General features: G+C 41.7%; 1 protein-coding gene across 1 annotated transcript in view; it reads right to left on the bottom strand.

Moving 5' to 3' along the window:
* Positions 1-20,428, bottom strand: part of LOC127689802 (beta-galactosidase-1-like protein 2) — a 44,627-nt gene that overhangs the window by 21,511 nt on the left and 2,688 nt on the right. Inside the window, exons 3-12 of the mRNA XM_052189387.1 lie at positions 18,074-18,142; positions 17,077-17,172; positions 16,123-16,231; positions 13,490-13,582; positions 10,292-10,373; positions 9,268-9,332; positions 8,505-8,589; positions 7,610-7,747; positions 6,494-6,574; positions 5,800-5,906 (exon numbers count right to left, since the gene is read on the bottom strand). Coding sequence (XP_052045347.1) covers positions 5,800-5,906; positions 6,494-6,574; positions 7,610-7,747; positions 8,505-8,589; positions 9,268-9,332; positions 10,292-10,373; positions 13,490-13,582; positions 16,123-16,231; positions 17,077-17,172; positions 18,074-18,142 — 925 coding nt within the window. The remainder of the gene's footprint in view (positions 1-5,799; positions 5,907-6,493; positions 6,575-7,609; positions 7,748-8,504; positions 8,590-9,267; positions 9,333-10,291; positions 10,374-13,489; positions 13,583-16,122; positions 16,232-17,076; positions 17,173-18,073; positions 18,143-20,428) is intronic.

Genomic DNA, 20,428 nt, shown 5'->3' with positions numbered 1-20,428 from the left:
GTGGTTAATTTCAATGCAATAAGGTCAGCTGCTACTGAAACCCACTGGGGAAGCAGCCAATGGGAAAGCTGAGAATGAGCATACACGCTAGCAGCACCTACCCCCACTGACCAGCACGGAAACCCGAAGCAGTTTGTCCGATGCTGTGGAGATGATACACAAAAGCACCATAGTAAGCTCAGAAGCAGAGATGCACAAGAGAAAAACATGGGCATGGTGGTGCATACATGTAATCCCACCTCTTAGGAGGCCAAGGGAACACCATGAATTTGAGGCCAGCCTGACCTACATAGAAAGAATTTGTCTCAAAAATGTAAATGACTAAAAGCAGAACGAGAAAATATGAGAATTAGCTGCTAGAGTGTTCCCAGTCTGATTCCCACCACAGCATAAATCCAAAATGCTGGTGCCCGTCTGTAAGCAGCTCCTTCTGTGTTGCCTGGCTTTCTTTCTTTCTTTTCTTTTCTTTTCTTTTCTTTTTTTTTTTTCTGTGACACTGAATCACACAGCACTTTCTTGTGCAATCCTAACTCCAGTTCCCAAACACATAGCCCTCCCTGTCTTTATAAATGGACCCTGGATGCCTCAGTCTCTCTACCTCAGCATATAGCTGCCATATTGTTTGCTTCTGTTCAGCCTTTCAGCCTTAATACTAAGTTGATCAAAGTCTCCCAGACTACTGTGACTGTCCCACACACAGATGTATCTCTATAACAATGATGATAAATCTCAGTTCCGCCCTATGTATGGCCCATGGCCCTCCAATCTGTTTCTCATTCAATCTTCTTATTCGTTAGATATGAAATTGTCTAGAATAACATCACCATAATTCAGTTCCAAAATACTGATATTTGATGGGTTCTATAAGAATAAGCATGCAATGTTTCCTTAGACCATTTTTCAATCTGTGTTCCTGGAAACCATAGGGGTAAGTTAAAAAGAGTGGCAATATCCCAAAAAAGGGATGGCTGACCCTTATAGGGGAAGAAAGTTCAATGCCACAGAACACCCTCACTAACCTAGTTTATTTATGTTTTATATATTGAACTTAACAATGAGTTTAGAGAAAGCATCCCTCTATGAAAAAAAAGACTAAAAATCCTCACCCTCGGTGAAGGAGAGATGCACTCCCCATCCTTGCCCCTTGCTACCTACAGCAGGAGGGAGAGATGTCCCTGCCCCTCACCTGCTGCAGCACTTGACAGTATGGGTCCTACACATTGTCGTAGGCAGCAAAGAGAGTTGGCCCTGGTTGTAGGTGGTTGCTGGTGAGCTGGCCCCAAGACTGTGAGAACAGAAAAACAGGGGGGCTGACTAGACAACTCTCAGGCCCAGATCCAGGACTTTGACTTGGACTGCTTCAAACTCTATCCAATCGATGAACTGCAGGAGTACATGAGGGGCAATCCTACAGATCCAAAACTACAGGATCTCCATAACATAGGGCAACAATAAAATCTCTGAAAGGAGTCCCAGTAAGATTCAAGTATTGATAGAGTAGCACAAGCCAAAGACCATATATGAGTCATTGTATTGAACATTTGCAAACAAAGAAATATTGACAAAGGGGTACACTGTGAGACACACTGTGACACACTATACCTTCCACAACAAGATTCTTTTCACTGTTGGTGGGTCAGTTATAAGTGTAGGGGACAGGTCTGAGGGAAGGGAGAGATGAGTGGGATTGGGGTGCATGATGTAAAATCCACAAAGAACCAATAAAAAAGTTTTTTTTAAAAATTACTACCATAAGTCTAGTCGACGTACTTCTAGTCTATTCTTTTTTTAATTTTATTTTCTATATTCTTTGTTTACATTCCAAATGCTTTCCCCTTTCCCAGTTCCCCCTCTCCCCATCAGTCTCATAAGTCCTCTTCCCTCTGCCTATTTCCCAATCATCCCCCTCCCATTTCCCTGTCCTGGTACTCCCCTACAATGCTAGATCAACTCTTTTCAGAACCAGGGCCCTCTCTTTCCCTCTTCTTGGGTATCATTTGATATGCTAATTGTGTCTTAAGAATTCAGAGCTTCTGGGCTAATTAATATCCACTTATCAGTGATTGCATTCCATGTGTATTCTTTTGTGATTGGGTTACCTCACTTAGGATGATATTTTCCAGTTCCAACTATCTGCCTAAGAATTTCATGAATTCATTGTTTTTAATTGATGAGTAGTATTCCATTGTGCAAATATACCACATTTTCTGTATCCATTCCTCCATTGAGGGGCATCTGGGTTCTTTCCAGCTTCTGGCTATTATAAATAAGGCTACTATGAACATAGTGGAGCATGTGTCCTTATTGCATGCCTGGGAATCCTCTGGGTATATGCCCAGGAGAGGTATAGCAGGGTCCTCTGGAAGTGTCATGTTCAGTTTTCTGAGGAACCGCCAGACTGATTTCCAAAGTGGTTGTACCATCTTGCAATCCCACCAGTAGTGGAGGAGTGTTCCTCTTTCTCTACATCCTCGCCAATACCTGCTGTCTCCTGAGTTTTTAACCATTCTGAATGGTGTGAGGTGAAATCTCAGGGTTGTTTTGATTTGCATTTCTCTAATTCATGATGCTGAACATTTCTTAAGCCATCTAAAGTTCTTCAGGTGAAAATTCTATGTTTAGCTCTGTACCCCACTTTTAATAGAGTTATTTGGTTTTCTGGGGTCTAACTTCTTGAGTTCCTTGTATATATTGGATATTAGCCCTCTGTCAGATTTAGGGTTGGTGAAGATCCTTTCCCAATCTGTTGGTTGCCATTTTGTTCTTTTGACAGTGTCCTTAGCCTTACAGAAACTTTGTAATTTTATGAAGTCCCATTTGTCAATTCTTGATCTTAGAGCGTAAGCTATTGGTGTTCTGTTTAGGAAATTTTCCCCTGTGCCCATGTCCTCAAGGGTCTTCCCCAGTTTCTTTTCTATTAGTTTCAGTGTGTCAGGTTTTATGTGGAGGTCCTTGATCCACTTGGGGTTGAGCTTAGTACAAGGAGATAAGAATGGATCAATTTGCATTCTTCTACATGCTGACCTCCAATTGAACCAGCGCCATTTATTGAAAAGGCTTTTTTCCACTGGAGGTTTTCAGCTCCTTTGTCAAAGATCAAGTGACTATAGGTGTGTGGGTTCATTTCTGGGTCTTCAATCCTATTCCATTGATCCACTTGCCTGTCATTGTACCAATACCAAGCAGTTTTTTATCACTATTGCTCTGTAGTAGTGTTTGAGGTCTGGGATATTGATTCCCCCAAAAGTTCTTTTATTGTTGAGAATAGTTTTTGCTATCCTGGGTTTTTGTTATTCCAGATGAATTTGAGAATTGCTCTTTCTAACTCTATGAAGAACTAAGTTGGGATTTTGATGGGGATTGCGTTGAATCTGTAAATTGCTTTTGGCAAGATGGCCATTTTAACTATATTAATCCTGCCAATCTATGAGCATGGCAGATTTTTCCATTTTCTGAGGTCTTCTTCAATTTCCTTCTTCAGAGACCTGATGTTCTTGTCATATAGATCTTTCACTTATTTGGTTAGAGTCACACCAAGATACTTTATGTTGTTTGTGGCTATTGTGAAGGGTGTCATTTCCCTAATTTCTTTCTCAGTCTGCTTATCATTTGAGTATAGGAAGGCTACTGATTTGCTTGAGTTGATTTTGTAGCCATCCACTTTGCTGAAGTTGTTTATCAGCTGTAGGAGTTCTCTGGTAGAGTTTTTTGGGTCACTTAAGTATACTATCATATCATCTGCAAATAGTGATAGTTTGACTTCTTCCTTTCCGCTTTGTATCCCTTTGATCTCCTTATGTTGTCTAATTGCTCTAGCTAGTACTTCAAGAACTATATTGAAAAGATATGGAGAGAGGGGGCAACCTTGTCTAGTCCCTGATTTTAGTGGGATTGCTTCAAGTTTCTCTCCATTTAGTTTGATGTTGGCTACTGGTTTGCTGTATATTGCTTTTACTATGTTTAGATATGGGCCTTGAATTCCTGTTCTTTCCTAGACATTTAGCATGAAAGGATGCTGAATTTTGTCAAATGCTTTTTCAGCATCTAATGAAAGGACTTTGTGGGTTTTTTTTCTTTGAGTTTGTTTATGTAGTGGATAGCATTGATGGATTTCCTTATATTGAACCATCCCTGCATCCCTGGAATGAAGCCTACTTGATCATGGTGGATGATCGTTTTGATGTGTTCTTGGATTCAGTGAGCAAGAATTTTGTTAAGTATTTTTGCATCGATATTCATAAGTGAAATTGGCCTGAAGCTCTCTTTCTTTGTTGAATCTTTGTGTGGTTTTGGTATCAGTGTAATTGTGGCTTCGTAGAACAAGTTGGGTAGTGTTCCTTCTGTTTCTATTTTGTGGAATAGTTTGAAGAGTATTGGTGTTAAGTCTTCTTTGAAGGTCTGATAGAATTCTGCACTAAAACCATCTGGTCCCGTGCTTTTTCTGGTTGGAAAGCTTTCTATAACCCCTTCTATTTCTTTAGGGGTTATGGGACTGCTTAGCTGATCTATTTGATCCTGATTTAATATTGGTATTTGGTATCTATCTAATAAATTGTCCATTTCCTCCAGGTTCTCCAGTTGTGTTGAATATAGGCTTTTGTAGTAGGATCTGATGATTTTTTTTAATTTCCTCAGTTTCTGTTGTTACATCTCCCTTTTCATTTCTAATTTTGTTAATTTCGATACTGTCTCTGTGCCCTTTGGTTAGTCTGGCTAAGGGAAAGCCCACATACACATGGAAATTGAACAATACTCTACTCAATGATACCTTGGCCAAGGAAGAAATAAAGAAAAAAATCAAAGACTTTTTAGAATTTACCGAAAATGAAGGCACAACATACTCAAATCTATGGGACTCAATGAAAGCAATGCTAAGAGGAAAACTCATAGCCCTGAGTGCCTCCAAAAAGAAAATGGAGAGAGCATACACTAGAAGCTTAATGACACACTGAAAGCCCTGGAACAAAAAGAAGCTAATTCACCCAGGAGGAGAAGAAGACAGGAAATCATCAAACTCAGTGCTGAAATCAATCAAGTAGAAACAAAGAGGACCATACAAAGAATCAACAAAACCAGGAGCTGGTTCCTTGAAAAAATCAACAAGATGTACTTCTATTCTAACACCTAAGAAATCAGGGATAGAGCTACAGTGATAGCTCAGTGGGTAATACCAGTGCACTCTCCTTGCAAAGGACTCGGATTCAGTTCCTACCAGTTTCAGTTGATCTGGTACCCTCTTCTGGCTCCACAGACAGATGTGGTTCACTTATATACATGTAGGCAAAACACACGTACACATTAAAAGAATCTTTAAAAAAAAAAAAGCAAAAAGCAAAAATAGAAAGAGAGAAAGAAAGAAAGAAAGAAAGAAAGAAAGAAAGAAAGAAAGAAAGAAAGAAAGAAAGAAAGAAAGAAAGAAAGAAAGAAAGAAAGAAAGAGAGAGGGGGGGAGAAGGAAGGAAGGAAGGAAAGAAAGAAGGAAGGAAGGAAGGAAGGAAGGAAGGAAGGAAGGAAGGAAGGAAGGAAGGAAAGAAAGAATCTTTACAGTTGGATCATGGGATCATGAAAGGGACTGTTTCCAATGTTATACAAGTTTAGACCATTTCTTCAAATTTAGTCTAATCTGAGTTTGTACCATTGGTTTCCTATTGCTAACTGGAAAACTTGAAAAGGAACTAAGATTTCCAAGGATTATTTTGGTTCCATAATCTTCTATTCCTTGGTCTTTGAGTTACCTCTTTATTTCCCATCCCTTTTTTCCTAAAGTGATACCATGTGTCTATACACCAGAAACACCCACCTTGACCAGATAGGGCAGGAAATCCCACAGGGTCATGAAATATAACAACGTCAAGGTCTGATAGGCAAACATCAGTGTGGCTTTTGGTTGAATGGGGGCGGTATTATCTGCAATGAAAAGCACATCGCTGGCAACCCTAGGATCTACCACAGCCCCATTGGAAAACACCAAGTTCCCTGCTATCCCACAGCCTCCACAAATGAAGGACCAAGTCCTGTAGCACTAACTTCCGAATTCTAGGAAGAATGAAGGCAGGTGCTATTTGAGTAAGGGTCTTCTCATGTCCTTAAATATGCGAGGAAGCACCCTTTATTTTCCTAGAAAAAGGAGCACATTGCCCTTGGCTGTTATATCTAGAGAATCTCCTAAAGCCCAGCTACAAATGCACATGCTTTCAGTCTGCCCCTCCTTCCTCCCTCGGCCAAGTCATGCTTACTGAATAGTGCAGAAGGGGAGCTGGAGCCTCTAGCTTTTAGGAGTTTTAGCAGATTGCAGGCCCAGCCAAGACCAAGCAGCATGGTCCTGTGCACACAAGAGCAGACCCTGTATCTCATGCATTTCCAATGTCCGTGACAAAATGAAGCAAATTGGGTTTCTCCCCAAAATGTCTCCACTCCCTCCCCTCATCCCTGAGCAGATGCCCCGGGAGGTCTATGTCACCCTTCAGATTGAAGTTACTACTGAGTCTGAGTACCTGTAACAGAATGGAAAAAATGCTGAAATTCCTGGTACTCAAGTGTATATTCTCCACCTTCTGATATCAGTGCACTGTAGTCTAAAGAAAACAAGAGAAATGTGTCATTTCCCCTAAGAACACCTTAGGATTGACTCCTTTCCCCTAAAAAGGAAAAACAAAAAATTAGCAACCGGGGCAGTGGGGCCCCTTGGGTTATGTGATAAGAGAATTTAACTAAGAGGCATAGGCTGAGCTTTCAGGAGGGCAGGGATGGTTAACAGGAGGCAAGCTGCACCAGCCTGTACGGCTGCAGGAGGTCCCGGCAACAGCACACGACCCTCCAATGCAGTGGCTTATCCTGCCTATCCAATTTCTTTTATGTGTAATAAATTAATACTTTTATTAAAAATTTTAAATTTCTGATCTTCCAAGCACACCATGAAGCTAATAAAAAGGCAGGCTACATACTGTGAGAAAACATTTACAGAGCATATACTCCACAAAAGCCTTTTATCCGGAGTTCAGGTTTTTAAAATTTTCAAAATTTCAAAAAACAAAAAGTTGCTCTTGGGAAAAAGATGGAACAAAGATATGCATATATACTTCACAAAAAAAATGAACAAATGATAAATCAGCAAACTGAAAGATCCTCAAAATCATTACTCATTAGAAAGACACGAATAAAAGTCTTGACTCCAAGATACACCTGTCAGAAAATTACATTAAAAAGAATCGAATATGGTAATAATGTGGAGGAAAATAAGACCTCATATTTCTAAATGAACATCAGTTTTATTTCACCCTTAATTTCCCACTTGGTCTCTTGGGAAATTTGGAGGCTACATTTTGTGGTGTTCTTAGAAAATCCAAAGCAACAGACTTTGCATAGAACTGCTTAAAACAAGGTTCTCTGTGCAGCAGATACGCATGACTAAGGTTACAAACCTGTCTGCTCATAAAGTCCCAGAAAGCCAAGACCCCAATACCTAGTGGAGTCATGAACAAATACCAAACCCTCAGTTTCCATTAAAGTCAAGACAGCTAAACAGGTCCAGAGAGTTCTCTAATCTTCTCTGTTCTAGACTCGTCAATGGGGCAGTCAGGTTGGAGGTGATTCTGGGGACCAATACTCACCATAACTGGTCACTACAGGCATGTAACCCTGTGAAAAATGAGCTCCGCCAATTAAGCCAAAGTTGGTGCCACCTTGGAACATGTAGAAGTTGAGGGAGAACCCAAGGCGGAACATCTCACGTACATCCTTCATCAGCACTGCAGAGAGCAAGACAGGGAGAAAGCAGAGACACAATTAGGATTTAAGTATTCACAGCTTATAGGTTTTCAAACTACCTCGACCTGAAATTATTAAGATCTTAGCGCTCGTGCCCAGAAAAACATGTTAGATGAGCCAGGACTGACTGAAGTAGTTGGTGGTATTTGTTTTCAAAATCCAAAGTCACGTATTACTTCTTTCTCAAGAAAGACCTTCATGACCTTTTAGGGGCATACCTATTTCCAGCTTACTATTTCTAATAGCTTACTATTTCTATAGCACGTACCAGCTTCTCACAGTGACTTATCTAAAATGGTGGCAACAGTCACATTTACCTTCAACTCCATTTAAACAGTCATCAACAATTCTCCAGGGAGAGCAAAAGAACTAAAATCAGATGAGCTGGAGCTGTATCACTATCTACTTCCATACTCAGCACACCGCCATTGTGTTACTCTATCTCACTGAACAATTTGTTCTCGTTACTTTTCTAACCTTAGACAAGTGTATTTATAATAAAAACTACAGAAACTTAGGTTCCTATTTCAATGACCCCCCAGAAGTGTTCATGCTCTGTGACCTCTCTTTCTGAGCAGATGTCTAGGAGGCATCTACTTATCCAGACAGATATTTATATGATAAGACATCTAGGAGCCTTATCCCTAAACCTCAAGGTTACAAATGAACTAGAAAAGGACAGCACAGTGGCACTGGGGTTCTCACATTTCCCTGAAAAGGTCAGGAAGGAGGACTCACTCTGCGGATCTCCAAGCTGGCGCAGAGCCCCCCATGTGTCAAAAGAGTTGGCTGTATATACCATCATCAGAATAGGGCTGTTTTCCTGAAGGAAAACAAAACATGTGTCAATTTTGGATGCTCTGCTGCAATTCTGAAGCCCTGAACTGCCTACAGGGGAACTCTGAAGCCCAGAGCTCCCATGTACCCTTTCACTGAAAGCACCCTGCCACTTCCCAGAACTCCCACTCTCACATGATCTTCCCAGCCACATGATCTCTTCATGTGGTTTTATTGGTCATCAGTTCCAAGCTTTTTGGTTTTTTTGTGGGGAAGGGCTGCCATTTCAATATTTCCCTTTCAAGATATCCTAAAAGCAAAAACTGGAAATTTATTTTTAAAAAAAATAGGATCTTTTGATTCTCTTGATGACCAGAGTAGAGATCTAGTAAGAAACACCTGACACAGAGGAAGAATTTAAAATATTCAATGACACAGTGGCTCCATCAGTGGATGGATTATGACAAATGCTAGCTTTCAACAATGTCCTACAAATCAGAGTAAACAAAAGTTAGGGTTGTAACACTCTAACACTATGGCCTGTGAACCAAGTATTCTGCATTTATACAATTTGAACCTAAATCCACCTAAAATAGATATTGAAGGACACTGCAGATTGCAATTTTAACTAAACTAATTAGTACTAAAATTTTTCTCACTAAGTAAAACAAGAAGTCATGGGTGGGGCAAGAATCAGTGTCTGTCATGTCTGAAAGGCCCTTACCTGAATGGATTTGAGGTCTTCATATGTTTCTTTCTTTATATTCTTCATGTGGATAGTGGACAGCACTGTGGGTAGGAAGAGCATACACAAGAACCTACCATGACCACACAGAGCAGGGGCAGAAGACTCTCCCAGAGCCATTATGGCATCCAGTCTATACCTCTTGGACTTATGCCTCCCAGATTCTCACTCCAATACTTCCATAGCCAGAGCTCGCACTAAAGATATGTGGCTACACTTGCAGCCACATAAAAGCATACAAAGGAACTTTACACATGGTCTTTCACTCAGAACTTATAATGATGATCTAAAAAGTTAAAATGTACTTAAAATATGCTGCATGGCACTAATCAGTACATGAAAAGCAAGTGAAGAAACTGAGACCCTGAAACTTGACATCTTTGGTTGTGGGGCTCAAATCTTGAACCTCTTTCATGCTTGCCTTCTAATTCAGGACTTCCTACTACCACAGAAAGGGCCACCAATAAGACCAGGGACAAGAACACTGGAAGAGAACAGAGCTGACCAAATTGCTTAGAGGAAAGATTTTAGAAATTATGTTTCTCAGTCTTGGTCTCCATGCGTTCACTCTTTCTTCTTTGTGCACCTGAGGTCAGACCCATGGGCACAAGCCAAACAAATGCTCTAGTCGTGAGAAGTTTGCCTTCTGACACCAGATTCCCAGCCGCAGTTATTCTCTGGACTCATTTCTCTGCCAGGGCTGGGCCCATGACAAGTCTACTCTGAAACACCTCCATTCTTTGTTCAATCAGGGTCACTTGTCAGTGCTGGGGACAACTTTTACTTGGGCCACAGATGGATCCAGGACCAGGCCACTAAAATTCTGAAAGAATGGAGTAGCTCTCTCATCATAACGGCTGCTGTCCAGCAAGATTGGGTCTTACTTCCTAACTCAGTTTTGCACACAAGTCCTTGCTACCGGGAAATGGGAAGAGGAAGCATCAGACAGACCTGTGCCTTTTCAACTTGGCCAGTGTAGAAATAGATGCAACGGAAACCGTACCATTTTGCAAGTGGCCCTTTTTGAGACTCGCACCATCATCTGCAGTCAGGAGCAGTTCATTGATCCCTCTTGACTCTAAAGCCTAAGGAGAAATTCATTAAGGGAAAAAGATTGCTCCTAGTCCCATGAGGTTTCTTCTTCCTGGGAGTAGAATAAAAAAACAAACTATGCCACTGGAAATACCACAATGAAGTTGAAAAATGGAGAGGAAGGCTTGATTCCCTAGAGTGGCTGGTTTGGGTTATCAACTTGACACAAGCTGAAGTCATCAGAGAGAATGGAGCCTCAGTTGATGAAATGCCTCCATGAGATAGATCCAGCTGCAAGGTATTTTCTCAATTAATGATCAATAGGGGCAGGGAGGGCTAGCCCTCATTGTACATAGTGCCATCCCTGAGTTAGTAGTTCTGGATTCTATAAGAAAGCAGGCTGAGCAAGTCAGGGTACACAAACCAGTAAGCAGTACCCCTCCATGGCTTCTGCATTAGGTCATGCCTCTGTTTGAGTTCCTGTCCTGATTTCCTCCAATGATGAACTATGGTCTGGAAATATAAGCCAAAAACAAAACAAAACAAAAAAAACTTTCTTCCCCAACTTTCTTTTTGGTCATGGTGTTTTGTGGCACCAGGAGAGACCCTAACTATGATATTCCCCTATGCAACTACTTTTAAGTTAAAAACGTTAAAAACAAAAATCCAAGTCCTGCCTCAGTTAAACTCCTCAACAGCGGTTCAAATTCCAAACCTCAAGGAAGAAGTTGAAGGTCAGCTGAATCACCTATTGTAGTGCTTTCCACAAAGCACCTCCTGGGGTTTCTCCAAGCTGGAGAGCAGAAATGAGTGTTTCATTCACAACGTCTCTAAATTTTCCCACATGATGCACACTTTTCAGTAGTTTCTTTGGTCATTGAGAAAGACAGGTAAGCTGTGGATTAATCCACCTACAGTGGCACTGTCACTTGCCACTAGAACCTTAAAGGTTTTTACTTGAGCCTGGCAGTGGTGGTGCATGCCTTTAATTCCAGTACTCAGGAGGCAGAGGCAGGAGGATTTCTGTGAGTTCAAGGAAAGCCTGGTCTCCAGAGCTAGTTCCAGGATAGCCAGGGCTACCTACACAAAGAGATTCTTCCTCGAACCCCGCCCCCAGAACCAAAAATAAAGTCCCTACTTTAATTACAAACACTCCAGGGATACTCTCAATCAAGGCAGACTAGAGATTAAGAGACGTATTTAATTCAAGATCAAAATACTGAGGTGGTGACTGTAGGTTCTAAGACAAGTCAAATGTCTGGTCTGTTGTGTCTTTTTGGACCCAGATTCTTAGAATTCACCCTTGAGTCCTCTGTTGGTATCAGAAAATGGTTTTTCTATAAGACAAGGGAGCAGAAAAGTCAGTTACGTAAGAGTGTCCAGCATGTCCCTTGTCACTCCTTGCCACTGTACCCTGGTTCCCATGGGTTTGATGAGGATTCCGTGTCTCATTCCAGTCCAGTGGGCGATGTGGCTTATCATTAGGTGACCATATAACACAGACAATCCAGAATGATTGAAAATGAAAAGTGGTGGCCACATCAGATCAGACAGAAACAGATTCTACTTCTGTAGACAATGGGCTACTTTTATTCCCACTGACACTTCTAACATAACCACAGAGGTAGGCAAAATATTTCCTAAAGATTCAGTTGGAGAACCTAGGCAGAGACTAAATTCAACAAGCCGAAGTGCAAGCAAAGAAGGGAGACTGGCATTCAGCGCCATTTTCTACTGAGAGAGCAGTGATTCCAGGAAACTGGATGGTAAAATTATCCAGCAAACAGCATGCTATTGCCAAGAGATGACTGGGTGGGTGACAACACATGCTGACTAACTAGCCTGGTCACTTGAATTTAATACCTGAAGCCTACATGATAGAAGAAGGAAAGTGACCCCCTGAGTTGACCTCTGACCACCACGTGTACATTGTGGAACATACACCCTGACACACAGACACACAAATATAAACAAATATTAATTTCTAAAATGTCAAACCTTTTAAAACCTGTATTTTCATGAGTAAATGGTTGGTTAAGTGTTTGTGTATTATGAACGAAGATGGGTTGGGAGCCTCAACAACACATAGTGATACTCACCGATAATCCTATCACTTCGGGAGGAGGAGGCAGGAGGATCAAACCTTCAAGGTCACCCTGAGAGCAGGAGGCAAAGGGACCAGAAAATGGCGCAAATAAAAAATCAGCAGTAGTAGATCTAATGCAAGTGTAACAGCAATGAATGGGAACAAACCAAATTGTTACAAAGACAGGTTCTTAGCTGTGGTGGTCGTGATGGTTGTAATGGTGAAGATTAACTATTAACCTGACAGGATTTAAAATCACCGGTAGGCCTATGGAAGATTATCTTCATTACATTAACTGAAATAGGAACTTCTATCCGAATTGTGAACAGGACCATTCCCTGGGTTAGGTATCCCCAGCTACATCAAACGCAGAACACAAGCTAAGCACTAACATGCAAGCATCTGTCTTCTGCTGCCTCCGGGGATGTGAACCACTGTTTCAAGTTCCTACTGCATTGGCTTCACCAACATAATGGACTGTATCTTGAACTTCAAGCTAAAAAAATAAGCCCTTTCTCCTTTAAATTGCTATTGTCTGAATATTTTATCACAGTGACAGAAAAAGAAACTAAGAGTACAGTTTTTTTTTTTTTTTTAAGACAGGGTCTTGTATCATTCAGGCTGACCTTAAACTTACTATATAGCTGAGGGTGATCTTGAACGGTGGACCTCTCTAACTTCACCATTCCCACCTCAACAACAGATCTACACATCACATGCTACTTGTAAGTATTGTCTATAGATGAATACATCTGAAAGTAGAAGAAAGGAAGAACACATAGTAAATGTATTTATTACCATGTGTTTTTCAGGTAAAGAAAATGTAAAAGTTCTTCAACCCAAAGAAAGCTGAGATAGTCATAGAAAGTAGAGCTGTCCTAAGGTATGTTTCTGCCTTATATTAGGGCAAACTGATATTTCTAGGCTGCTGTTTAGAACATAACCAAAAATCAATGATAAAAGTAAACCCCATTCATCTTCATACCTCACAGCTGCAGACAAGAACATACAGGCATTCCGGACACGTTTGCTCCACAACATAAGGAAGAACAAGAAGCAGAGCAGAACTGAAGGAGAACTTACCGTTTTCACATACGCCAGGTATTTCTTATCCATATAGTAGGAACCATATTCATTCTCGATTTGCACGGCAATGATGGGGCCTCCTTTTTTAAACTGAGTCAAGGAGATGAGAACGCGAGAGTGAGATAGCGGTGGGGAAAGATTGTAGTTTTCTAAATGCTGGTCACACTCAGGCTGAAGAGATGGCTCAGCGGTTAAGAGCACTGGCTGTTCTTCTAGAGGACCCAAGTTCAATTCCCAGCACCCACATGGTAGCTCACAACTATCTCTAACTCCAAAAGAGGAGTAAACAGAACACCAATGCACATATACAATATACCAATGCACCAATAAACAAATCTTTCTTTAAAAGAAAATAAATAAATCTTTTTTAATAGACCATAACAAACAAACAAACAAACAAAAGAAAGAAAAAAAGCACACTCCACCGAGAATGAACCATGATCCTGGTCACTTCTCCTGCTCAAAGTCAGTGGCTCAATTCAAATGCTTCCAAAACGGTTCCTTAAAAACACCCCTAATTAACTACCATTTCCTCTTGATTTAGTGTGTTGATCGAGAGGTCGAAAACTCCTGTAGCCACCCTTCCCACCGCTCAGATCTTTGCACTTAGAGGCACCCCTGCCTTCAGCATCTCCCTCCTTCTCATTGTCATTTCAATGCCTTAAGGAGCAATATTAAAATTAACTGGCTGGGCCAACAACCCCTCCAGTTACCACCTGCAAAGCCAAACTTATGAAACATTTCTTCACACTTCCTTCAGAGACGGGGAACAACCTCAGGTGCCTGTCCTGGCATAGGGGGGAAATAGACTAGGATGACTCCAACCCCATGCCCGTGATGTAGGTAGCAATATGGGAGCATCCAGGACTGTCTAAACCTATGTCACAAGTATTTGCACACGCAAACCTGACCATGGTGACTGAGGATAGCTTTAGATGGAATTGAAACAGGAAGATACTGAGAAAGCAGCAAGCATTTGGTCCCTACGTTATGTGGCAGGGGAGTCGAAGGGACACAGACTAAAGGTGTGGTTTAACTTTTTAAACTTAATGGCCCTAGCTGATGAACACTGGAAGACTTTCAAATCCAGCTTCTTCGCTTCATTTCTTATCTCTCCGGTGAAGAATACAGCAGAAGCAAAGAAAGATTCAGAAGCTGTCAGGACCGGAGACGATCAGAGAGACAAAAGAGCTAGAATACTACACGGGGCTACGAGATGCTGAGGATTGAACTCTGGGCTGATGTGGTAGGCAAGCAAGTAGTCTACCAACTGAGCTCCACTCCTAATCTGAGCATCTCTTCCTGTACTGTCCATAGATGCCCACATGTTCACTGGCCTGTGCTGTTTGGTCATTTACAAATTTTAATAGCTTTCCTGAGTATTGCCTATTCCCAAGAAGTCCAACCATGTGAAGCATTCATTGAGCATTTGCATAGACATACGCCAATTTTGCCATTGCTTCCATTCAACACATACAAATCTAAAACTGATAACTGAGGATGAAAGTTTCCTAGTGCAAAGCCTAATACCTAATAAATGTCATTAAACATTTGTTTCTCTACTCATTTTCTACCTGCTATAGATTCTCATCAACCTAACATGCTATTCTGTCCCAACTAAAGCCAACCTAAGTTGAAAATATTGTTTGGCGAGATAAAGAGGTGGCTCAGAGGTTAAGCGTACTACTGGCTGTTCTTCCTGAGGACCTGGGTTCAGTTCTAGAAACCCGAGATAGCTCACAACCCTTTGCTGCTCCAGTTCTAGGGGACCTAACACCTTTTTCTGGTTTCTTGGTCACTAAGTATATGTGCATATGTGTGTGTCTGTGTGTGTGTGTGTGTGTGTGTGTATGCAAAACATGAATATACATAAAATAAAAATAAATACTAAAAATATCAAACTGGGCCTGGTAAGATGGCTCTTCAGAGAAAATAATTTACCACAAAGCCTGATGACCTGAGTTCCATATCACATGATAGATAGATAGATAGATAGATAGATAGACAGACATAATTTTAAAAATTCAAACTGTTTCCACTGAAAACATAAGCTTTCACAAAAAAGTCGTCATCTGAACCACTATAATTCTGACGACTCCATTTTAGGCTCCTGAATTGAGAGACCATAACCTCTCCACGGCTCCCCTAGAGCAATGTTTGTGGTGCACTGACATATAGCTGCCTGCGAGAGCTTGTAGAACGACCTTTCACTCTAATTTCTGGTCATCTTGAGCAGAAGCTAATAACCAGCAAATCAAAGAAAAGACACACTGAACATTCTTCCAAGTGTCTTGATAGTTGGAGGGAGGGCAGATTCCAGTGGAACAGTTGGTGTAAAAGACAAAAGGAGATTAATTGAATCTAAGATCTCACAATGTAGCTCAGGCTGGATCCACTCAGCCTGAGAGAGGCTTCTCACTTCTACAGCATTCACCACCATGACAAGCAATGGCCTAACACCAGAAGCTCTCTTAGATAAGAAACTGGACTTCTTCGCTTCTAATACACAGAGCCCAACATATGCTCCCTGCTTCTTGAAGTGAAGAAAGCCACAGTACTATCCATTACTCTCCAGGAACTATATCTGTCAATCAATTTCCTCACCCATGGAGATGAGGACTGGGTTTTACCTGGTATTTTGCTATCCTGGGAATCAGATTGTCGAAATACCGATTCATTGCTTTAGTAAATCCCTTGTAAGTTGTACGCAGCTTCATTTTGGGATCCCTGAGTAACCAGCTATGATTTAGAAAAGAGATACAGACTTAGGATGGGAAACAGTGATAATAAATGCTCCAAAGAGGACTCTACAACACAGCTCACATTCACACACAGAACGGAGATGTTAGGGTGTGGTCCTGCTTCGAGAAGGAACAGTCAGTGCCAGTTAAAAGCACCTCAGCACCCCAAGATGGAGGGGCAACGGGGGGAGCTGTGAGAGTTTTGTAACTATGATCCAAGACCAAGTCCAGCAAACTGCAGTCTAAAACCAAGTTAGATTGTCTGCTTGACTAGATAGCTCGGTTGGCACACTTGTAACCAATCGTTCACATATTTTCACTGCAGTTTTCAGGCTAATTACAGAGGCTCGGAAAGCCTAGAATATTTGTTATCTGTACTTTACATCAGAATCTTGCTATGTAGCACTACTAATTATACTCATTATATAGTCTAAGATGGCCCCAAATTTGTGACAATCCTCCTCCCTCATCTGGGATTACTAGCTGGCCTTTTACAGGAAAGGCATATTGATAAGATTTATTGATAAGCTCTAGTCTGGAGTGAGAGGGTTATAACACTGTTTATAGAAGGGCTTTTGTTTGTGTGCACAAGAGAGAAGAAGAGACTAGTTCTACTGGAAAATACTCAGCTAGGAAAAGGACAGGTGGCCCTGCTACAGTATGCATACATTTTGAAAGTATTAACTAAGAGAAAACAGCCAGATTAAAAACCATCCCCATAATCCCCATCACCTGCCATCAATGAACAAAATAGTGTAGAGGTTTTTTTTTTTTTTTAATGTGTACAGAAATAAAGCCCTGTCAATGTGCTTCCCAACCAGGGACCCTCAGACCACAACTCACCTGGGCAAGCCTCCAAGGTCTAAGTCACCGCCGATGTAGGGGCCTGGACACACAATGACCCAGAGTCCCGTCTCTGAAGCCATGGTGATAAAAGCTCTGGAATGAAAGCAGTCACAGTGACGTCACTCCAAAGCAGGCCTCTGTTTGGCAGCTCTCAAGCTCTGTCTTCTGGTCTTTATTACTCTTATGAGCTCAGTACCCGAAAGGATGGTGACTTAGAAGATAGTATCAAATCTTAAAGATTTAAGACGGAAACTATAAACCATAGCTCAGAATCTGCTATTATAACCAAGAAAGCAGGTTCTTTTTGCTGGACTCACACTGCCAAATGCTAGCTAAAACAAGGTCTAGACCATACTATAAGAGCAGGCTGTGCAAGCCATAGACCAAAGGCTCAAGGAGACTTGAAGCCAAGTGAAAAACTGGCTGGCTTACTAAAGCAGAATTAGAGGCTAGGGCTTAGCAGCACACACCTTTAATTCTAGCACTCAGGAAGCAAAAGCTAGTAGACGTCTGTGAGTGTGCAGCCAGCCTGACCCACATAGAGAAGGCCAGGCCAGGTAGAGTTCATATGATAAGACACTGCCTCAAAATATCCACAACGTGTTTTAGTATGCAGCTCCAAACAATAGAGACAAAATCAGTCATGATAAAATTATCGAGCATGATAGCAAGGATGAGAGCAAAAAGGTATTATTACAGTCTGCTGAAGCAGATGGGTGGGTTGAGCACCTATCGCCAGTCTTCATGACTTGAATTCAACCTTCAGATATGCACATATGCACACATACAGATGCTTGCAAATTCAAAAAATACATTAAAATGTAATGGAAAGTATTTACTATAAATTAAAATGCTTAAAGCTATAAAACTAAACAAAAAAACAACAACAATAACCAAAAGTAGAACTATACACCCCATTCCATCCATCCTTCAACCCACCAGAAACTTTCCTGACTGAATCTCAGAATCAAGAAATTAAAGTATAAGCACCTACATGAGATCCACGTTTTCAGTGAAACGAAAGTAGCCCACTGCTGGCTCGTGGAGGTTCCAAGGAATATGCCTATCGCGGGGAAAAGAAGAAAAGTAAGAACCTCCCCATCTATCCTGATTCCTGCGTCCTTGACAGAGAAGCAAGCTTCTGTCCCAAGAGAAGCCTGTACCATGCACAGATGCATTCCCAACACTGAGGAGGAGGTGGAAGCAGGAGGAGCAGAAGTTTTAGGCCAGTTGGCTAGACAGCAAGACCTGTGTTGGAAAAAAAACCCTAACAAACAAAAACAGCTGGATGTGGGGTACCTGCCTATAATACCATCACTTTGGAGGCTGAAGGAAGAGAGACTCACAAGTCTGAGAACTGCCTAACCTGCGTGGTGATCACCTATCAAAATAATAATAATAATAATAATAATAATAATAATAATAATACAGGTCCTGGTGAAACATGTCTTTAATTCCACCCAAGGGTGGTGAAGTAGGAGGATGGAAAGTTCAATGACAGATTCTGGTAGAGAGTTCAAGGACAGCTCTAGCAATTTAGCAAAACCCTGTCTCAAAGTAAAAAGGGAAAAGGACTATGTATGTAGTTCAGTGGTGTGTGTGTGTGTGTGTGTGTGTGTGTGTGTGTGTGTGTGTATGTGTGTTCTGGATACAATTAAAAAAAAGGAATGACAGCCAAAAATGTGGCAGAGGAATGCCTTGCTGGGCATCATTGGGAGGAATGGTCTTTGGTCAGGTAAAGGCTCAACAGAGGCCCCAACAAAGGGAAACTGAGGAGGGGAGGTGGGAGTGTGTCCAGTGGAGGGGCATATACGTGGAGGCAGGGGGAGAGAGAAGGGGTTGGGGGTCTTTGGGGAGAGGGGAAATTGGGAAAGGTTTTACCATGGCAATGTAAATGAAGATGATATTCAATTAAAAAATGAAAAAGTTGGAACAAACAGAAGAGTAGACACCTAGAATAAAAGACCAGTGAACTTGAAGGTATAATAAAAGAATTGGGTGTGGTGGCTCATGCCTCTAGATCCAGCTCTTGGGAGGCAAAGGTGGATCTTTGAATTCAAGGTCAGTCCTGAACTAACAAGTTCAGAACAAGTTCCGGGACATCCAAGGTTACACAGGGAGACCCTGCCTCAAAAAATAAAAGACACTTAAACACATAAATGATGGTGTATTATTCCAACTAAAACAAGAAAGAGATTCTGTTACGTACTACAGCCTGGACGAGCCTTGAAGCATGGCGCTAAGTGAAAGAAGACAGACATGAAAGGACAGAGGTTGCCGTTGCCTGGCAACACTGAGCTGAGCACCCTGAATAACCAGGTGTGTGAAGGCAGAGATTAGATCATAGGTTGCCAGAAACTAGAAGAGAATGGAGAATCACGATGTAGCAGGAACCCAGCATGTGAAGATGAAAGGACTCCGGAAACAAGTGAGGGGAGAGCTTGCTCAACTATATGAACTTACTTAATTCTCTGTGTTTTGGGAATTTTGCAGAATGGACTGACATTCACGAGTGAACACGGGCCACTTTGTCGAGCCCATTCCTAAATACACCCTATAGACAGGCACATAGGTCACTCATGGCTGCACCATTAACAGCTTTGAACTGCAAATAACTCACGGCCAAACACCTTAGTGTGTGTGTGTGATTGACTGTGGGATTCCAAGTGGTTTTGTAAACAAAATAAACGGTATGTGGCATCTGGGTGGGTGTGTCTCCAAAACAATCTCTTGGGTTTGTTCTTGAGTTTTGTTTTGTTTTCTGACGGAGTCTCACAGGTATCCTAGACTGGCCTCAAACTTGTAATCCTCCTGACTCAACCTCCTAAGTGTGAGGCTCCCAGGTGTGCACCCCTGCTCTTAGCCTCCCCTTTTAGGTTTTGACTCTGCCTGCTTTTGAACTAGAACGTTGACCATCAGATATCTTGTTCTTAAGCCTCAAGACTCCACTATAAGTTCACTCCCTGCTGTCCTGAGTTTTCATCCTTCAAACTGGGGACTTCTCCACCCCATAGATGCAGGAACAATTCATAATCGCTCGTTCTACCTGCTGATTGTGCTTTCCCAGAGAAACCTGACTGCCACAGTCTACCATTGCTTAAGAATGGTAGAGTTGCAGCTCATGAGCTGTGAGATTCGGCACAGATTATCTTGATGGTTTAGAAACTCCGCAATAGGGAAAGGCTTGTGGGGGTGGCCCTCCTACATTTTCATGGTGTTTACCTCCTCCAGAAGCCTAAGTTCTCTCTGAGAAGAACAGAAGAACATTCCTTTCTGCTTCCTACTGCGGAGGGAGACACTGACATTTGTTGTGCACTCAGAGCATTCTGTTCTCAACAAAAGCTCAGGG

The sequence above is a fragment of the Apodemus sylvaticus genome, chromosome 7 (assembly GCF_947179515.1).
Source record: "Apodemus sylvaticus chromosome 7, mApoSyl1.1, whole genome shotgun sequence".
Lineage (NCBI taxonomy): Eukaryota > Metazoa > Chordata > Mammalia > Rodentia > Muridae > Apodemus > Apodemus sylvaticus.
Note: the sequence above shows the minus strand (reverse complement) of the source record. Positions and strands in the feature narration are given on the sequence as shown.